Source organism: Labrus bergylta, chromosome 4 (genome assembly GCF_963930695.1).
Source record: "Labrus bergylta chromosome 4, fLabBer1.1, whole genome shotgun sequence".
Classification (NCBI taxonomy): domain Eukaryota; kingdom Metazoa; phylum Chordata; class Actinopteri; order Labriformes; family Labridae; genus Labrus; species Labrus bergylta.
The window spans coordinates 23725584-23742686 of record NC_089198.1 but is presented as its reverse complement, the minus strand read 5'-3'; the positions used below and the strand labels follow the sequence as shown (position 1 = coordinate 23742686).

Here is a 17103-nt window from a genome sequence, read left to right as displayed (position 1 = left end):
CCGTGGGATTTCCCAGAGAAGTGGACCGGCAGGAGTTATGTGTTATTGATTTTTTTTTATAACGCTTGACCACATTTCATGATAACGCTGTTGTTGTTTTGCTCCATCGTCACACGCACTGCGAGGAAAGTGTTCCCGGCAGCTGATTGGCTGACAGGCTGCCGTCTGTGTGGCAACTGCAGCACGTGACCAGGAAACGAGCTGATTGGCTTCATCAGGTGTCAGTTGTGTGACTATCAGGAACATCTGTGAACGTCGCTGCATGCACAGCTAGTGAGCAGGGAAATATAAAACAATATGAATGAAGTCAAGAAACACGACAGCCTTCAGAACCTGAGTGTAGCTGATTTTAACGTGTTACTGATTTTAGTGACTTATTTGCATAGATGGAGCTTAAACATCATTACACCTCAGAAAATATCACAAACCACCATGGAGTTTAATATAAACAGCTAAGGCTTTGGGTCAATCATTTAGGGGTGTAATTATCAGTTCATGCATTGTTGATGATTCTCTTTTTGATTTATTTGACTAACTGATTGTTTGGCCTTAAAATGGCAATCATTTTTTTCCCAAAGCCAAGATGTCATCCTCAAATGTCATGCTTCACTCACAACCCAAAAGTATTCAGTTTTCCCGGTGTAGTGAAAGAGAAAAACTCAGCTTATATACAGAATTTGTGTTGTCTTTGTTAGTGTATTCCGGTGTGAAGTTTCCTTGCGTGTCTTGAAGGCGCAATATAGATTCAAGCTATGATTATTATTATTACTATTATTATCAACAGGCTGAAAACAGTAATGATGTAAAACAAATCCCCATCAAGTTTCTCAAGTCTAGTGAAAATGTTGCCACAGTGCTTGTTTTCCTTTTAAGATAAAGAAACAAAGCACATCCTCACAGGTGAAATCTTAAACCATTATTTGTAAATCATCAGCGTGACCGAGAATCTTAACTAGGACTGTAACCAACAATCACTGAAGTATGGTCATTTTCTGAAGTAATAGTTTTGTCAATAAAATGAAAGAAAATAGTCCTACAATAATATTCTGGGCCTCAAGGTGGCACCTTAACATATCTTTTTTTTTTTTTGCCCTACCAGATTTCCAAATCCAAACATAATCATTAAGTAATATATTTGCAAAGAACAGTTGTAAACAAAATTTTAGGAGCATAAATCAAATAAATACAGAATTTCTGCCAATAAAAAACCCATTCAATTTCACGTATATGCTATTTAAAACCTCCAATAAGCTGCATCTGTAGTCTAAGGTACACTTCTGTGATGACAACAATTAACAACAGTTCAAGTCTAAAGCGTTGCTGGCAACCCTGTTATTATTATCCTGCACCTCACCGATGAGAAAAACAAAGTCGATAGCAAGACGCAAACAGTTGCTGGTTCAACTTGGTGACACACATTGAGGCAAAGACAACTGACTGAGTCAAACATTCATGCTAATAACAAAACTGTGTGACCTCTTTTTTATTATGATGCAAAAACAACAATAGACAAACTGGGGAGCAAACGACAGAGAACTAATGGAGTTCTTGTTATTTATTTATTTTTACACACAGACAAACTTACATTGAATCACATCCTGTTGTTAGGCTCCACTGTCACATCCCTTGGCTGTTTGTGACTAATTAACACAGAGTCCAGTCAAACTGCACTCATGCAGAGAGAGTCCAATACACTTTCCATTTAGTCTGGAGATGCTTACAAAAAGCCCGGGGATTGAGTAAGAGACAAAGCCATACTATTATGTACGTGGAAAGGGTTAATTTACTGCTAAACATGAATATGTTCAGAGGATCTGGGGGGCGATCTTATAGTCTGGTCTGAGGATGGAAGTTAGGTCATTAGACTCCAGGATAACTTAATATTTTTTATTTAACCTCCAACATAACCACAAACTGTATAACGGTATTCATAAAATATTTTATTTAATATATTTTAAGAATAAACTAGGAGAATTGTGCAGATAATTAAAAATAATGTCCTGTCCCATGGGATGGTATACATTAATGGGTTGTACCAGTGTAATACACAACAACATGCAGGCTAAATCGTAAGCAGTCACAAACTAGAAACTGAGAGAAAGCAAAGCATTAAGTGTTGCTATGTCATATATTTCTGTAAAGATTATTATTTTGCTTCTTTAAACTCACTGAACTTTAATGGGAGTGGGTAAACAGCATAAAGCCATGATGGAAAAGAAATGATCTTCCTGTTGTGAGAACTCTTCTGACCTTTTAGAATCAGTAGTGAGAGGTAATGTGTAAAAGTTTGTATTGAGATGACACTAGAGGAAGGGGCAGTAGGTAAAAAAAACAATCCAAAGGTTGTATCCTGCAGGGTCCTCTTAGCAAATCTTACCATCTTCCACTTTTCAGATCTGCAGGTATATAATGTAAAATCTTACTATTAAGTGTAACGATGGTGCCAGAAAAAAGGGGTCATAGGGTGACCGAAACCATAATGATTTATCTTCTTGGTGCTATGGATGACCACAGCAGGTTTAATGGAAGTGGGTCATAATTCTTTGAGGTATCCTGAACAAGTGAACCTGCTGGTGGCACTACATTAGCACCCAGGCAATCATCAAATGAATAAGGACCAGCAGACTGCCTGACCAACTAACAAACTTCCCCAGAGCCATACCATTAGCCTAGCTACACATGAGTACAAGTATTAGTAATAATATCATGTAAACATATATAATAGTAAAGGGGAATTCTGTGTTTCTTTTCCAAAAAGAACAGTGGAGGAAAATCTGTACACCCTGATGTATATGACACAAATAACCTATATGTTATTTGGTGTTTGAGCTCTAAGGAGTTTCTGATTTAGACGGTAAGAATTAACAGATTTCTTATTTTGTTGCCAAAAGTTGTTCATTTATAGAGCCAGTTTTTACAAAGTTAGTGCACAGATACAACTTCTCAATGTACTCAAAAAGCTCCATCTTAGACAAATGCCTTAATTAAAGGTAATTTGACATGATAAAAACAAATTTTGCCGACTAGCTTTTCCCCACTGTGATGCTCTGCTACGTGGTACTGCAAAAAGAAAAACTGCTGCCTGCTGAGTAAAGTGCAACAATATGGTCAGATTGCACTCTACTAGAAAAAACTATGTGATTACACTGTTCGTAAATCCTCCTAACCACTGTTTCCTGTATTACATGTTCTGTAATAGAAGTTTTCATATCATTAGAAAGCATGATCACAGATATATCTGTGTTAGGCCAATGTATGGCCCACATCAGCCAGTATCACAAGCTGACAAATATGTTGACTGGACTTTACTCGTGACTGTGCATTTAGGAATAAATCAGCTGATTTTTTTTTTTACATCTGCATATTGGCAAATATGTTTTGTAATAATAAAACATTCAACATCACAGAGGAAAAAAACGTTGCTTAATTTGTTTCCTATAAAGGCAGATCTCAGTGATTACACCTCTCAAGCCTTTAATCTAGTATCTTATCCTTGGATGTGAACATGTTCACATTTTTTGCTGCAGTGAATCTGGGACAAAACAGTCGCATGTCGGCCTGAAGAAATGTACATTCACTAGCAGGATTTGTATATTCACAAGTCGTATTGGGAAAAAAAAACAACCAGAAATTGTTCATCAGAAATATATTTTTCATGGCTATTGTCGCTAGAGGTGGAACACATTACATATTAAAAAAGCTGTCATCTGTCAAAACAACATCACATATTAATTCTGTGTTCTCCTGATAGCAAATGTCAGACTTGTGACTTTAAAGATTTATTATGAGAATGATGTGTCATTTTCCACCAATCCAGTTCTATCTCTCAGGTATTTTGCCATAGAGGTCTGGGTAAATAATTAATTTAGCTTAGAGAGGTTTAATTAAGCTGATAAGGTTTCTTATTCACACTGGAGTAAACCACTATGGTTATCTTCTTACCTCATGCCGCGTGCTGATCAGCAGTATGTGTACACATCTGTGTGTGTGCTGCCCAGAAAGGCCCCTGATATGGAGTTACAGCACTAGACTTGATATCGAGTTGCATGTTTCGTCATCCTGCATGGTTCACAGAGATGTCCCTAACCGGGTCATGACAGCACGGCATGACCTGAGATGTTGTTGCACTTTTTATACACACAAGGGGGCCAACCAAGGCCATGGGTTGTATTTAAATAGTCAAAATCTGGATATAGTTTCCCTTTAGCAATATGTTTGATTACTTACCTGGTCCCTTTTGATTTGTATTGAAGAATTAGATGCAAAAAAACAATTCACTTATAAATATATGTTTCTTTATTATTTTCTGTTTTGGATGGTTAAGGTTGAAAGACATGGTTGAACCTTTCAAGAGATTCAATGCAGAATCAAGAAGGCAAAAGGGCAAAAGAGTGTTTGATTTTTTGAATACATCCTCATGTTTTAAACCCAAAGGCTAACATTTTTGCTGTTTGCAGTTTTCAGGCTGGTTTCATTTTGACAAAACATGTAATTTCATTCATTTTCTTACGCCGCTAGCTCGATAAGCAGGAGCAGCAAAATGTAACCTAGCAGTTACCTCAAAACGTATGTATTTCTTTTGACCACTTATTTTTATGCTGAATGGCACAGAGCTTTTAAAGTCAAACTCTGACAAGCAACTGCCTGACAAGTAATGTGCATCCTTCTGGAAATGGCTGTCATGATATGAGTGTCTTGAAGTCAGAATCTGCCTTATTGGCCAGGCGTGTGTACACACATACAAGCAATTTGACAGCTTTCACTGTTCTGTCAGTGTTTGTAGCCTACGGGAGTATAGACATTGTGTCGATTAAAACACGCCAAGTCTGAGGAAGAGCGTGTTGGCTCGAAACGTCACTTATTAATAAGTCCTTCAAACGGGAGCTTCTTGGTGTTTGGATCTTGTTTGCTTTTCTAATGAAACAAGGTAAACAAGCTTAGCAGGGGAACATTCAGAAGGCCAATGAGTTTGCTTAAAACTTTTGGAAATCAAAATAAGATATATACCCAGTAGTGGGTGCTTGGGACTTTTATTTCTGTTGCCGTGATATTGAAACAGGTATCAATGTTATTTGAATTTGACTAATATTGAGTTGAAGTTTAAAATTGTGTTTTTTCCACAACCCTTCTGTGTACAGGCCAACTGATATAAATGTAGAATAAGGGACCGTAAGAATATTATATTGCAGTAGACCTTCTAAAATTCACTCCTGTTTGACACGCTATCATTGGTACAGCAGCACCCGAAAGTAATTTACCTGTAGGATGCCTCTCCTGACCCATTTTCCGGATTTGAATTTAAACTATTTCCGACTCAGAGGACTATGCATTACAGAGAGGGTAGAGGGAAAAACTAAGATGAGAAAAGTACACTGCTGTACAATCATGCATGGTGAGCGAATCAATAATTCTTTTTTGTTTGCATGTGAGAAAAATGCGATTACCTACTACATAGTCACCTCCGAATGTAATCTTTATGAGCTGAGTGAGATGTGGAGATGCTGAATAGGCACAGAGGGAATTCAAGACTTAACTCCCTCAGCTGCTATACCTATTCAGTCAGTGCTGGTGTGGGGTATTTGACTTATCAAAGCATCTGTGAAATGTTTAAAGACCAGCATGTGTTGGGAAGTTCCTCTTTATTGCTGCACGTTGGTACTTCAAAGCAAAGTATTACATAGTAAAGCCAGTAGCTCAGTGCTTAAAGAGAAAGTTTCAAAGCACCAGAGATCAGTGCATGTTTTAATTGACCTCTTCCATTAACCTTGCCCAGAAGTGTTCTCGGACTTTCAGCATATGCGGCCTAAAATGAAAAAACAAAAAAAACAAAGACTTTAAAGCTTTTGAGATGAGCTAAAGGGTGAGCAGCTTAAAACATATTTCTGCACCTTTTCAGCATTTGTCTTTCTCAAGAAAAAGAGTCTTTTAATGGTTAAGACGATTTGAAAGAACGCATCTGAAAACATTTGGAGATCAAATATACATTAAAGTCATTTTTCCACACACCTCCTTAAACTTCCAGGCTCCCAAACATGTGGATTAACTTCCTTTATTTGAGTAAATAATATATTTTGTAGAGCCCGACTGCAATAATTGGCCATCTGATAATATCGGCAGATGTTGGCATATCCAGTCACTATCGTTATCCGGTAATTTTATTTCACATATGCATTGATATTACTAGATTTATTCACCAGTCAAATAGCACTTGAGTTTCATTGTATTACACTAGTAGTTCTCTTTCACCAGCAGAGTGTGCTGTATGGATTACAACAAGCATTATCACCCTCCAAGCGATGATTCACGTACATGCGCAGTTACTTTCCTGTTGAGTGACCATCTTGTCTTCCTTTTACTGTATATCTTTTCCACAAGTGTTTGGTAATTGCATTTGAGGGATCAACGTAATAAATGTGTATATCTAAATCTATCTATCTCTAGAGCTCGAACATAGATCTAAGATATCGGCCGATAAATCGTCTTCTCAATATTGATATCGTTCCCAAAAGTCTCATATCGGTCGGGCCCTACTATTTTGGGGTTTTGGACTTTTACTCTGACACACGACATCACCTTGTGCTCTAGGATATGACAAAAGACATTTAATTCTACATTATTTATTTAATCATTTTGGGTGGGTAAACCCATTTTGTAAACCCAAATAATTATCCATCATTTGAGAAAATCATCAGCAGTAAATGAAAATAACAGATAATTGCAGCTCGAAGGACATTTAAAAACAGAAAGTAGTCATTTTCAGTACTTAACAAGAAAAAAAGCGAACATTTGAGAAAGGCAGAAAAAAACTATGTTCTGAACCAGATGTGTATTTTTCTCGACATGACCTTCTGTGTTTAAATCTAGAGTATTACAAAAAGTCCCTGACTTAATCCAAAGCATGGCCCCGGCATTGAGTTGTGTGCATCTATAAACTGGAGTAAGGTTGTAAGAAAACAAATATGTACCTTATGACAATTGATCCTGAAACCTTTGTCGTAACTACTTCTTTATTATCCTTGTAGATGATCTCTTTTGTTGTTAGTATTGTTGTCAATCAATAAGTTGAGTGAATTTGTAGGAACATTGTTTAGCAATGATTTTTGAATCAATAATGATATATAACACATCAATTAATCAATGCATTTCCCAGACACTTAATCATTCGATGATTAACATTGATTTTGTACTAAAACAATAAATGTGCCAGCATAGGGTTTTCTTTTCTTATCCTTTTTTTTTTTTTTTTTTTCAATTATCAGCCTCTCCGAATTTCAGCTGTTTATCTCCTAACCTTGAACCCTCCCTCTGGACAGAGCAGTGCTGTACAGACGTAAGCACTATGAAGCACAGTGTCAGCAACAGATGGCTTACTTCCAGGTTTACGTTGTGACATTATGAGCAAGAGTCAAAAATGTGAATTAAATTCTCTTCTAAAAGAATTTGAGCTACAACCAATGTCTGTTGTCAGTAGTAGTTTGAAAGGTTATAGTTTTCCAAGGCTCGTTGACCTTTCAAATTGCCTGGATAGTCCTTCCAACGGTCTTAACTTAAACATGTAGAGACAAAAGTTCACTAATATAGAAACAAATAACATTCACTTTTAAAAAGCTGGAAGCATTGAGTTGCTGTCAATTTTCTTTAAGGTGTGGATTCATTTTTTGTCGAGTGAGAAATTCAATAAGGTATTCGATTCCGCTCTAAATATGCAGCCCAGGGATTTACACATGAAGGGCATTATTCTCTGCTAGCTATATTGTGACTCATACTTCATTTAACCTCTATAACATGAGGAATAGAGAGCTTCTTCACAACGGACAGTTTTTAATGTGTTTACAGGAAAATCAGAGGTGTAACAAATGACATCAGTGAAGGCTCTGATCCATGAAGCTTGTGAGCCTGCATGTATTAAACCAAGGCCTTTGCACGTCTAATGAATGTCCCCATCATTAAGGTTATTAATCACAACTGTGCTCGTTCTGCTGTACAATGTCAAAATGTCTGTTGTGAAAAAGGTCCGCATGCTTAAAATAAACACAAACAACTGGAATAGAAAGAGTAATTTGTGCTTAGTCGTCTTAAAGTTGTCTAAAAAAAAACATACATTATACAGTCAAACATGCCGTTTTGATAGGTATTTTATTAAGTCGTAAATATTTAAAAAAATCTGCTGCAGGATCTTATTGAGTTCTCAACAATGGCGTTGCAAAACCTAAATAAACTCCTGAATGGAATTAATTTGGAAAAGTCTCATTCCATATTCCACAATACAAAGGTTTTGTTGGAGATATACAGTATAAATCTTTGCTTCAATCAGAATATAAACGTTGCGTTTGTCTCGTAAATTTATTTAAAAAAGACATGTTCCCTTGGAGCCATATTGTCATGACGTACCTCTATAATTTTTCACAGGTTACTCCCTGCCTGGACATGACGGTTGTCTGAGCTAACACTCGAGGAGTCACAGCGTCCTTCAGCCACCCGTTCATCTCCATGCCACTCTGAGGAGGAAGAGGAATCACTCATCCTGAGTAAAAGTTCTGCCCTTGTGTTTGTCTTCTCTTTTCGCCATGGGGGGAGCCGTGAGCGCCGGGGAGGACAATGACGACCTCATTGATAATCTGAAAGAGGCTCAGTATATCCGCACAGAGAAGGTTGAACAGGCTTTTCGGGCCATAGACCGCGGTGACTACTACCTGGACGGCTATCGGGACAGTGCCTACAAAGACTTGGCCTGGAAGCATGGCAACATACACCTGTCTGCTCCGTGTATATACTCAGAGGTGATGGAGGCCCTCAAACTGCAGCCAGGACTGTCTTTCCTCAACCTGGGCAGTGGAACTGGCTACCTGAGCACAATGGTTGGTCTTATCATAGGTGAGCATATTGTAATCTTATGACACAGCTTTGATTTTTCAGTTGTGGGAAGTGCACAAATACATAATAAGTTTCAACTAATTTTAGGAAGTACACCAAGTGTGACAATAATTCAGAACCCACAGTCATTTGAATGCAAATGTAAATATAACAACACATTTTTCAATTGATTGCTGATTAATTTCCTGATTAATCAGTTACTTTTTTGGTCAATATAATGTCAAAAAGTATAGTAAAAGATGCCCATCTCAATTTCCTAAAGCTCAAGAGACCATCTGCAAATAGTTTTTTTGTTTGCCTGTTTCCCTAAACATTCAAAGAACATATTAATCCAACAAATTTAAATCTATCATTTGACAATTATCTGTTTCAGCTCTGAATGATACCATATCTGGTAGTAAGTAATTCTGTAAAAACCTGTGTTTTTTCTGCTAGGACCATTTGGTGTGAACCATGGAGTTGAGCTTCATAAGGATGTTGTTGAATATGCCCGAGAGAAACTGGATGATTTTATAAAGAATAGTGAAACCTTTGATAAGTAAGTACAAGTTTGTGAGGAATTTCAGAAAATATAATTAAAAAATGTTATGCCCCTCAAAATGTGTCTTTTACATATTAACCTGCAGCTGATTATCTTGGGGACATAAACAATATCTGCCTCCATTCACGTTTAAGACGCACAATCTTTTCGTTTTCATAATATAGGTTTGTGTTTAAGTTTCAGGTTTTAATGCCAGCTTTTAAGTGAGATCATCTTTTCTTTGACAAAAACGTGATGCCTTCAATCCAGAGGCACAAACATCTGTTCCATCATTGTTTAATGTATTGTACCCACAACCGTGTATTATTATATTTTCACAGGTTTGAGTTCTGTGAACCCGTCTTCGTGGTGGGGAATTGCCTTGAAATCTCAACAGACAGTCATCAATACGATCGCATTTATTGCGGCGCAGGAGTGCAGAAAGACCACGAAAATTACATGAAAGTGCTGCTAAAAATTGGAGGCATTCTGGTGATGCCCATAGAGGATCAGGTAAGTGCTACATGCTGCCTCAAGGACACAAATTTAACACATCTTGATTGCTACTCGAAATGCTAACACATGAGGGATAACGTGGACAAAAAAAAAAGCTTTGACCTACAAGACTGGTTATGCAACTTTCACATGCATTATTAAGACACAACTGGCCCTGGATTTGAGTAGCCATGTAAGAAGCACACACAGCGCTGTATAAATACATTTTTGATTTGTGAGTGTGGAATGGCTGCCGGGTGTGTAAAGGGCATTTAGAATATTCTGGGAAGTTGGTGGTGAAAATGGTCGTCAGGAAGCTTAACCAGCAACTAGGTAAGGCAAGGAACGTTTATTTATATAATAATAATAATAAAAATAAACTTTTATTTATTTGGCACCTTTCAGACACCAGGCAATTCAAGTGCTTCACACAGGAACAAAAATCAATTCACAAGATAATGATAAAATAGTCTAAGAAGACAATAAAAGTTGAGGTAAAAATAGTATGTAAAAAGCTCAAACTGATGAATCGTGATCGTGCAGATAATGAAATATCATTTCCATCAGATAATCTTATTTGCATCCAAACAACAAAGCGCACATCCACTCAGCTCATGTAAACACCAATGCCAACGATTTCCAAACCAAATCTTTTTAGTCTCTTTGTTGTGGCCTTTCATCGGCACCAAGCCTGTGTTTACCAAAACAACAAAAACCAAAAAGGCTTTTTGACATGACTTATCGGGAGAAGAGAGACTTTTGAAAACGCTGACACGCTGTGTAATTGGGCATCCTCGAAGACACGGCTTTGCACAAATGTGAAGCCGCAACATTAAGAGATCAAGTAGTTTTCCCATTTTCTGCCATTTTGCACCTCTACTCCACTGCATTTCAGAGAGAAATATTGTACTTTTTTACACCACTACAACAATTTTTGCACTTTCAGCAACTAGTGCCTGCTGCAATCACAACCTTCAATCGAAACGGTATTTCAAATATGCACATTTTCAACACAACTAAAAGTAAATGTAAACAACTAAGTATGTGATAGTGAAAGAAAACGTAATCACACAGAGACCTTGTGCTGTGACAGTGAGTATTATCCTGTTGAATGAAGTACATTAAAGATGTATATGAATGCATGTATATCGGGCCTCCGGCAGTCCAGTCTCTGCTGGTATTAATGGACCCGTTGTGTGCCACTTGAATGACCCCAAACCATTAACCCTCCCCCTACTAGATTTATACTCGCCATATTATCATGCAAGATGAGTCGTAAGCCTCATGCGCTTTAATTGTGTTTTGATGGCTGTTATACTTTAGATGGATAATTACATGTTATGGCCGGAGCACCCAGATATCACTCACATACCCTGAAAACCATTTGTGACATATCCGACTCCTCACACCAGCATATATGTAGATGATGTGTCTGGTAGCGGTGTGTGATGTGCTGTGTAATATTACTGCTACGATTGGTTGAATCATTACTGAGCCAGTCCACAAAATTGATTGCCTGTCTTATAAATAAATAAATAAGTCTTGGTTTAAGACAAACATTACTTGGTTCCAGGCCCTTTAGCACTAAACTTGACAGTTGCTTTCTTCTGTAACCATGGTAACCCAAAAGCTTGTCTCCTATGGACCAAAAATGTATACCTAAATTGAGAAAAAGAATTGTTTGAATGATCAAGAAATGATGAATTGAATCATTAGACACCAGAGTTTTTCTACCATTCAGAGTCTTGCTGTTCTGTTAAATCGATGACATATAGTCCTTAATATATTTTTTGAGTATTAATCAATTTCAGGAGAAAATCTCATTATTATGAGCTGAACTTATCAATGGCAGTATTTGATTTCTACAGAGGATTTCATATATTTAGAGTTAAATGCAATGGATTAATATAAACTTCCTTGTTATGATGGAGATAATGATTCTCTGTGTGTTGTATGTCTTACCTTAGTTCTGGTTTCCTCTGAACTCTGGTGCTTTTGCAAAAGAAATCTCGATTTCAATTTTGTAAAATTTGACCTTATAATATCACATTTGCTCTATTCATACTTCCCAGATAAGAAAAAAAACAGGTTCATAACCTTCCAACTATTTATCTATTGATTTCCAACGTGAAAGCAAGCATAATGTATAACAGTCCTGAAATATTAATTTTAAAGTGCTTTGATAAAGGAGTTTTACTGTCCCTAGAGTCTGGATATTTTTGTTGTACACCATGGCTATTGGCAGTAATTTATTCTCACTGAAAAGCATGTGTAGAAATGGAGTTAATATTTCATGCACCTATTTGATAAAGCAGAGTATATATGCAAATGTCAAGGAGGGCCCATTCCTCCTCCAGGGGTTTATATGGTAACACAGTGAATGTACATCTGCCAGCCCTAATTAGCACCTTTAATATTGAGCAAGATGATCAAAAGTGTTCAAATCTTTAAATTAACTAACAAATAGTCTGTTTAAACAGCATATTACTGGTAACTGCGTTGAATAAAATAAGAAATATGCACATAGAATCACCTCTGTTATGGCAACAAATTCCAAGAAAGATACCTCAGAAAATAACAGAGGGGTACAATATTCACATGACCAAGATTTAAATCCACAAAGGTAAAAAGTAAAACACAATCTACAATGAATACATACGCAATAAAAAACTGGGCTGTTGTTAGCTTTTACACAGTATTCCATATTTATAAGTGCTCAGTGCTGAGTTCAGGTTTTGTCTCTTAATCCAGCTGACCCAGATAACCAGGACTGGGCAGTGCACATGGGAGAGCAAAAACATCTTGGCGGTGTCCTTTGCCCCCTTGGTCCAGCAGAGCAGAGCTGATGGAGAGAAGCCTGACACTGTGCAGCTGCGTAAGTTTCCAGCCTCTGTCCTCAACAAAAAGCCTTTGTTATGTTTTATTATGTCAAGAGGCCTGCAAGTATAGAGCATGCAGTATTTTACAATCAGACAGTACATTTGAAGTGATTTGTTGAGATGTTTCCTAAAGCAATATTTAGTTTGACATAAGAAGCTCCCCTTGAAGCTGCCTCATTGAGCCACATCTTTTGTTTCTGTGAAAAAAGTGAGAGCCACTTTTCTCTTGGACAGCCTCACTTTTTTTTATGCTGACCTAGTTGAAGGAGCGCTGCAGTTGTATGGATTATTTTTTTTTGTTTTTGTGGTGCACCTCCCTGAAGGACTGTGTCATCTCTCTTTGTCCTCAGCGCCGGTGACTGTCCGCAGCCTTCAGGATCTGTCTCGCATCTACATCCGCCGCACGCTCAGGAACCTGGCCAACGAGGACAGTCAGGGGAAGGGGACGGTGCAACGGGTTCCCCAGAAGCGCAAACGCAGGCGCTGCCGGCGACGACGCATCAACACCTATGTTTTTGTAGGCAATCAGCTGATCCCCCAAATGGTGGAGAGCGAGGAGGAGGAGCACAATGAGGAAGAGCACAAGGAAGTGGAGGAGGAGGAGGACAGAGACATTGGCGACATTGAAATCCTCAAGCAAGTGAACATGTTGAGAGACCAAATAATGGCTCTGCCGCTGCCTGAGTCATTGAAAGCATATTTGCTGTACTTCAGAGAGAAATGACTGTTTCACTTGATATTCACTCTTAATGGGTGCAGCGCCTGCTGAAATTTTTTTTTTTCATCCTTTTCAGTACAAATGTTGCATTATTTCCAATAAATCTTAATGGCAAAACTGTAATGGAAAAAGACGTCATAGATATTATTGGATTATAATGTTATGATTGTTATGAGTTCTTTGATTTTGTTGACTTTTTTTTCTTTTGAATTGTACACCAAGAAACAAAAAAACTTGTAAGAAGTATTCTTTATGGACTTAGTGTCGGAAATCTGTTTTGCAAACCAGATTTTATCCCAATGTCAGGTTTTCTGCAGAAGTGTGCAGATACAAAATTGTACAAAAAATAAAGATCTTACTATATTTGTTAAAATATGATCATGCTAAGATGAAGACTTTTATTGCAGCTTTAAAAAAAAAAGAAAAAAGAAAGGCTTTAACTTACTGTCAGTGTTTGAGGATTCATTAAAGCTGAAAGAAGCAAGAGACACTGAGAGGCAAATTAGGACAAGTCCTCCCATCTTGAGTCTTGAAGTAAGATGTTCTTGCATAATCATGAATGGGACTCTTAGGTCATCACTTATCTTGATATTTCACTTTCAGTCAAAACGTTTGTACCTTCCTATTACAAGAAATCATTGAGCGACCTGAGTGGTTCATCATTTTTTCTACAGGGCACCTTTTAAGTAACTTTTTCTACAGGGTGCTGACATATTGTGTTTTCTCACTTTGCGTATGACTAGCTGATATCCTGGTCGACATAATACGGTATTGTAGGCCCTCTCCTCTTTCCAGTGTTGATTCAATTTGTATAATGGTTAAATTAATCATGTCAGAGGTTCAAAGAATTGATCAAGGTAATAAGGGTTCTTTTCTTTTAAGGGGATTCTGTTTGAAGAGGAGATGTCAGTCTATAATGAGTACATGCATGAATATACTGTGTATGTGCTGGGTGTTCCTGACTTTGCTTCACTTTTTATGATTGGTCACTGGAGGTGATGTCCCAGGTGATCAAGTTTGGAACTGTTTTGGAAAAAAAAAATACAAAAAAGGATGAAAATAAAATCAATCAATTTGAAGGCCTTGAGACCCATCTACAATTGTGTATAGTACTGCATCCTTTTTACTATTAGACAACAATGCAAATCAGAATCACTGAGGATTTTGAAGCCTTTTTGTATCCTGGACTGAAGAAGTGTCCGATAAAGCACCTTATCATGTCAGTCCTCAAGTGAAAAAAAAGACAAATGAACAAAGGTGCCATTTTTGGCAAATTTTTTATTGTGGACTGGACTTCTTGTCATGTTCATCCTGTTAAATCAAAGTACAATTTGCTTGCACAACTTCCCGGATAGTGATGGCCTTTAAGTGCCAACAAACCCCATCACTTTAGGACTTTTGAGAGTTCCCTGGCACAGTAATTTACCTTCCTAAAAATGCTGTAAAAAAGAAAAAGAAAAAAAAAATAAAACATTCCACATTGAGAAAGAAAATAGCACATCACTGATAGATGTCACACTTTTTTCTTTGTGCTTTACCATCACAGACTTGGAAATTTTCTCCATCATAGTTTGAATGCATATTTTAGTATTCCAGAAGCTGAGTTGAATGTTGTTGATATTAATTCTATTCAATATAAGAAGTGATGATATAGATGTATTGTTTTCATATGATTCTGCATACTGTTTAAGTTGCATTTGGTTTGTTGTAGCGCCCTCTTGTACTGTATTTTGACACTGGGAACTCTGTAGATCAAAACTCCACTGCTGTCTGTTTAATAGATAAGACTTTTTTTGTTCTGGTGTAATGAAAAAAAAAATACTTTGTTTGAAAATGGGGGTGATAATTATATTAGTAATTTGTGTGTGAATACGTTTACTTTTTTTCTGTCCGTTTTTCTTTTCTTTTTTACATTCATCAAAAAGCTTTCCAAGTAAGCAATAATGGAACAATTCCTCTTGTAATTACCCATAAGAAAATGACCCCATTTAATTCGCGTAGCATCCATTAAATTTCACATGACCAATTACAGACATGCAGCGGTTTGTGCACCATTCTCTGAAATGTAATAGCTAATTAGAGAGCACATGAAGCATTGAAAGCAATGGGGCCAGCCACGTCGACTCTCAGGTCATGTCTTGCACCAAAGTTAACGGTACTTCTGCGATTGTGTTTAAATGTGTACAAGAGTCGACTACAAAATTGGCACCCAGAACATAATAAGTCATAACCAATCTCTGCTTTATATTAGGTAAATTCGTCAAGAGCACGTACAGTTGTGTCACTGTTTATCAGGCCTATAGGTTCATTTCTCTTAGAGTGTGCTGTTCATTTTGAAAATGTGTTGTTCCTTCATAAATGTTTGGCACAAAAATAAAGGTCACAATCACATTATGCCTCTTCCTATCATTGTAACCGCTACGTGTAGTGTTTAATTTGGTTCCCAGAGTAGGTCTGACGTAGTACAAGTGTCAAATGAGTCATATTTGCAGGGAGACATGAGGTAGAAACAGTAGTAAAAGTGCCACTCTGCTATCTCTGCGAGGCTTGTGGTGATCTTTTTTGTTTTTGTCACTGCTGCTATATATTGATAACGCAGAGAAGCCCATTCTTTCATGTGCCTGGAGCCTTTTTGGATGATGCCTCTGCTGTTTTAAAGTTAATATCAATCAATGAAAATATATATTGACAGGATGTGAGTGTAATGCACAAATACACATTAGTTACATGTCTCTCTGCAGCACTTAGATGCTCATCAAATAAGAAGGCCCTTTATAAACATCAAGACTATGCAGTAAAAATGAATAGTGTGATATACTATACTTCATGTCTGACAGAACTCTACATTTTAATGCAGGAAACAAAGACGTAATATGGCTGCAAGATGCGTGCTTTGATGGAAACAGAAGCAACTGTTGTTTATTAATTTATTTTTTTACATTAACTGCTCAATCTGACTTTTTGACAAAATATGAAATAGTGAAGCTACATTCTGTCAAAAGGAATTGACAAAACTTTAAGCTTGTGTTGATTTCCATAAAAAAGATATACGAGAGTTATGGAAGCTATGGCAGGTCAACAACCAAAGAAACAGCAATTAGATGTTGCATGTATTAGACCACCAGAAACAGGTAGACATGCTCCTTCTGAACATATATTTATAGTTGAATATTAACTCAGTCATTTCAAATATGTAACATACTTTAAAGAGTGAAATATTCCAGCACAATACTCATTTATTCTGATTTTATTTCAGCATTTAATCTAGTGAAATGATTTTGGCTGCTCTGTGTAACATTTGACACACATAGGCTACGCCCTCAAATTAAGATAGGAATCAGTGGTTCTATTTGAAGTACAGTTTTGAGGGTTTAAACTTTATTTGACTACACAGCGTGAGTTTGTAATGAGTGACCGGCCATTCAACCTCTGCTTGTGAAGAGGATATAAATTATTGATGCAAAACTCCCCCTACTTCGCTTGCAGGAAACAGAGGTAATAGGCGCAAGATGTTTGATGGAAACCAAAGCTGCAGGGTAAAATCAGTTTTTGAACTTTGCATTAATAAGAAAATCTTGAATTATATATGATGGGTAAAACTCAGGATATACTTGACC

The 17103-nt window shown here is 37.1% G+C and overlaps 1 protein-coding gene across 2 annotated transcripts in view; it reads left to right on the top strand.

Annotated features, from left to right (window-relative positions):
* The window catches only part of pcmtd1 (protein-L-isoaspartate (D-aspartate) O-methyltransferase domain containing 1), a 16857-nt gene extending 980 nt beyond the window's left edge, over nucleotides 1-15877 (top strand). For both annotated transcript variants that reach the window (XM_065954157.1, XM_020649541.3), the window contains exons 2-6: nucleotides 8410-8874; nucleotides 9310-9412; nucleotides 9736-9907; nucleotides 12641-12764; nucleotides 13119-15877. In XM_065954157.1, the coding sequence (XP_065810229.1) occupies nucleotides 8568-8874; nucleotides 9310-9412; nucleotides 9736-9907; nucleotides 12641-12764; nucleotides 13119-13492 (1080 nt within the window). In that variant the 5' untranslated portion in view covers nucleotides 8410-8567 and the 3' untranslated portion in view covers nucleotides 13493-15877. The remainder of the gene's footprint in view (nucleotides 1-8409; nucleotides 8875-9309; nucleotides 9413-9735; nucleotides 9908-12640; nucleotides 12765-13118) is intronic.
* Nucleotides 15878-17103: the final 1226 nt, after the last annotated feature.